The sequence below is a fragment of the Frankliniella occidentalis genome, unplaced genomic scaffold (genome assembly GCF_000697945.3).
Source record: "Frankliniella occidentalis isolate FOCC.00 unplaced genomic scaffold, Focc_3.1 Scaffold240, whole genome shotgun sequence".
Taxonomy (NCBI): Eukaryota; Metazoa; Arthropoda; class Insecta; order Thysanoptera; family Thripidae; genus Frankliniella; species Frankliniella occidentalis.
Genome location: NW_026267366.1, coordinates 99,405 through 101,431, shown reverse-complemented (window position 1 = coordinate 101,431; position 2,027 = coordinate 99,405). Strand labels below are relative to the sequence as shown.

Sequence of the window (2,027 nt, the reverse complement as noted above, 5' to 3'; positions counted from 1 at the left end):
GGGCTACACTCTCCCTCAGTATATTTTACTCACTCAAATATCACCTTGTTTATAAAATGTGACAAATTGTTTCTAAAGTCTTGGGATGACAGGAGTGGTCTTGCGTTCCCTTTTGTGTTTTTATTTCATCGTTATCCTATAGAGAAAAGAGAACATTTCGTATAAAAAGATTCTGAGCTGTGCGTGATTGTCATGGGAGTCAGCTGACTGTCATTTCGCCCTTGGCGAAGGCGTCGACGATCTCGACGAGGGCGGCGTACGCGCCCCACGAGCCGCCGAACACGCCGAGGAGGAGGATGGCGGCGTTGGTGGCGTGGCGCCACGCGGGCGCGCCGTGGCGCCACCGCCAGCACCAGTCCATCAGCGGGGGGAAGATGAGCGCGAGGAAGGCCGACGACACCGAGCCCAGCAGAGAGATGAAGAGTCCCAGGCGGGGGATGGACTCGGCCAGCGCGACTGCAACAGACACTCTCGGTTCACAACGCCGTCGCGGAGCTGTCCGCGTATGCAGCGCTCTGGGTCCTGGTTAACGCACACGTGAGGAGGACGACGGCGGACCGGAAGGCTAGCTCGGCGGCCACGGGGTACCGCAGCGGCCGGAAGCGCCTCTCCACTGCAGGCCACATGATCTCGAAGGGGACGAAGGCCTGGATGGGGTACGTGAAGAGGATGCCGATGCACAGGCCCACCTTGATGACCTGGCAGAGCCTGCGGCACAGAGACACCCGGTCAGACGCGCTGAGGATAGTAGGCGGTAAGGGCACCTTTACCCCACATCACCGCGGACACTCACACGTCCGACTGATCAAAGTTGAGGGGGATGAGGGCGAGGACGTCCTCGCCGTACTTGATGTAGCTGACGCTGCCCAGGGTGATGAGCAGCACGCCGATGAAGGCCGTGCCCACGTTGAGCACGCCCAAGGGGCGGGAGAAGTCGTCCGGGTTCCGCATCTCGTTCTTGAGCGCCATCGTCTGCAAAGATCGTCTTTCTTAAATCCATGGTACTGGGGTATTCTGGTGCAGCACCGGTATGCTTCTCTGTGGTGTGTACGAACCAGCCCGATGGCCTCGAAGCAGAACAGGGCCGTGCCGAAGAAGAGCGGCAGGCGGCTGACGTCGGCGAACAGGCTCCGGTCGGCCGGGAGCGGCAGCCCGTCCCGGACGCACACGTACAGCGTGATGGCGATCCCTGCGGCACCGGATAGCAGGCGTGAGGGAGGCTGGCAGGCCGCTTCGCGTGTTCGGGGGGTCGGGCTCCACGATGACCACCACTCACGCCCCGCGCACTTACCCGCGTACATGCAGGCGTTGGCGACCAGCGAGAACGGCACGAGGTACTTGAGACTCCGGACCCAACATTCGAGGAGAATCGGCGCCAGCGCCATGGCCATGTAGACGTGCACGTCGATTGCGGGGAGGTACTGGTCCAGCACCTGCTTCATGTTGGAGGCGACAAACATGAAGTAGACGGCGCAAAAGCCGAGCTGGGTGCACACGAGGCAGACGTAGACTGTCTTCCTGCCGGCGACTGCCCATCGTGGGAAGAGCCAGGGCCCGGCCTCTAAGCTGTACTGCATCGTCTCGGGGTAGTCGGGGTGCACGGCCAGCCGTAGGCGCTGGGCAGCGTGCGCCGAGGCGTTGATCTGGAAGTCGCACTTTCGATCTCATTTTCCACTCAAAAGTAGACGTAGAGAAAAATCTCAGGCAAAAACTTCTTGATTCGAAAATGAGGAAAGTGGTAAAAACTCGTGTGCCATGACTCTGCTGCTGGGTGTGTTCCGGCCAGAGAAAAGGTTCCGCGGCTGTGACTCACCAACAGGTGCTGGGCGAACACGCAGATGGTCCCGACGACGGCTATGAGCGACGGGCCCAGCACGAGGCCCGAGTTTTTGATGGCGTCTCCCATGGCGAACATGCCGGCGCCCGTGTTGGCTTTGATGTAATGTATGAGCGTCTCTGCATAACTGCACAGATACCGAGTTAGCACTGTAAACGCCGTGCGCTTATGCCATACCGCATTCAAGCGT

General features: G+C 60.0%; 1 protein-coding gene across 1 annotated transcript; it reads right to left on the bottom strand.

The window, feature by feature from the left end:
- Nucleotides 1-67: 67 nt before the first annotated feature.
- LOC113209773 (proton-coupled amino acid transporter 1-like) lies at nt 68-1,966 on the bottom strand. Its single transcript, XM_052273034.1, has 6 exons — nt 1,814-1,966; nt 1,292-1,643; nt 1,056-1,189; nt 794-972; nt 536-708; nt 68-456 (listed from the first exon to the last, which is right to left on the bottom strand). Exons 1-6 carry the CDS (start codon nt 1,913-1,915, stop codon nt 200-202), a joined length of 1,197 nt encoding a protein of 398 aa, XP_052128994.1. The 5' UTR covers nt 1,916-1,966; the 3' UTR covers nt 68-199.
- Nucleotides 1,967-2,027: the final 61 nt, after the last annotated feature.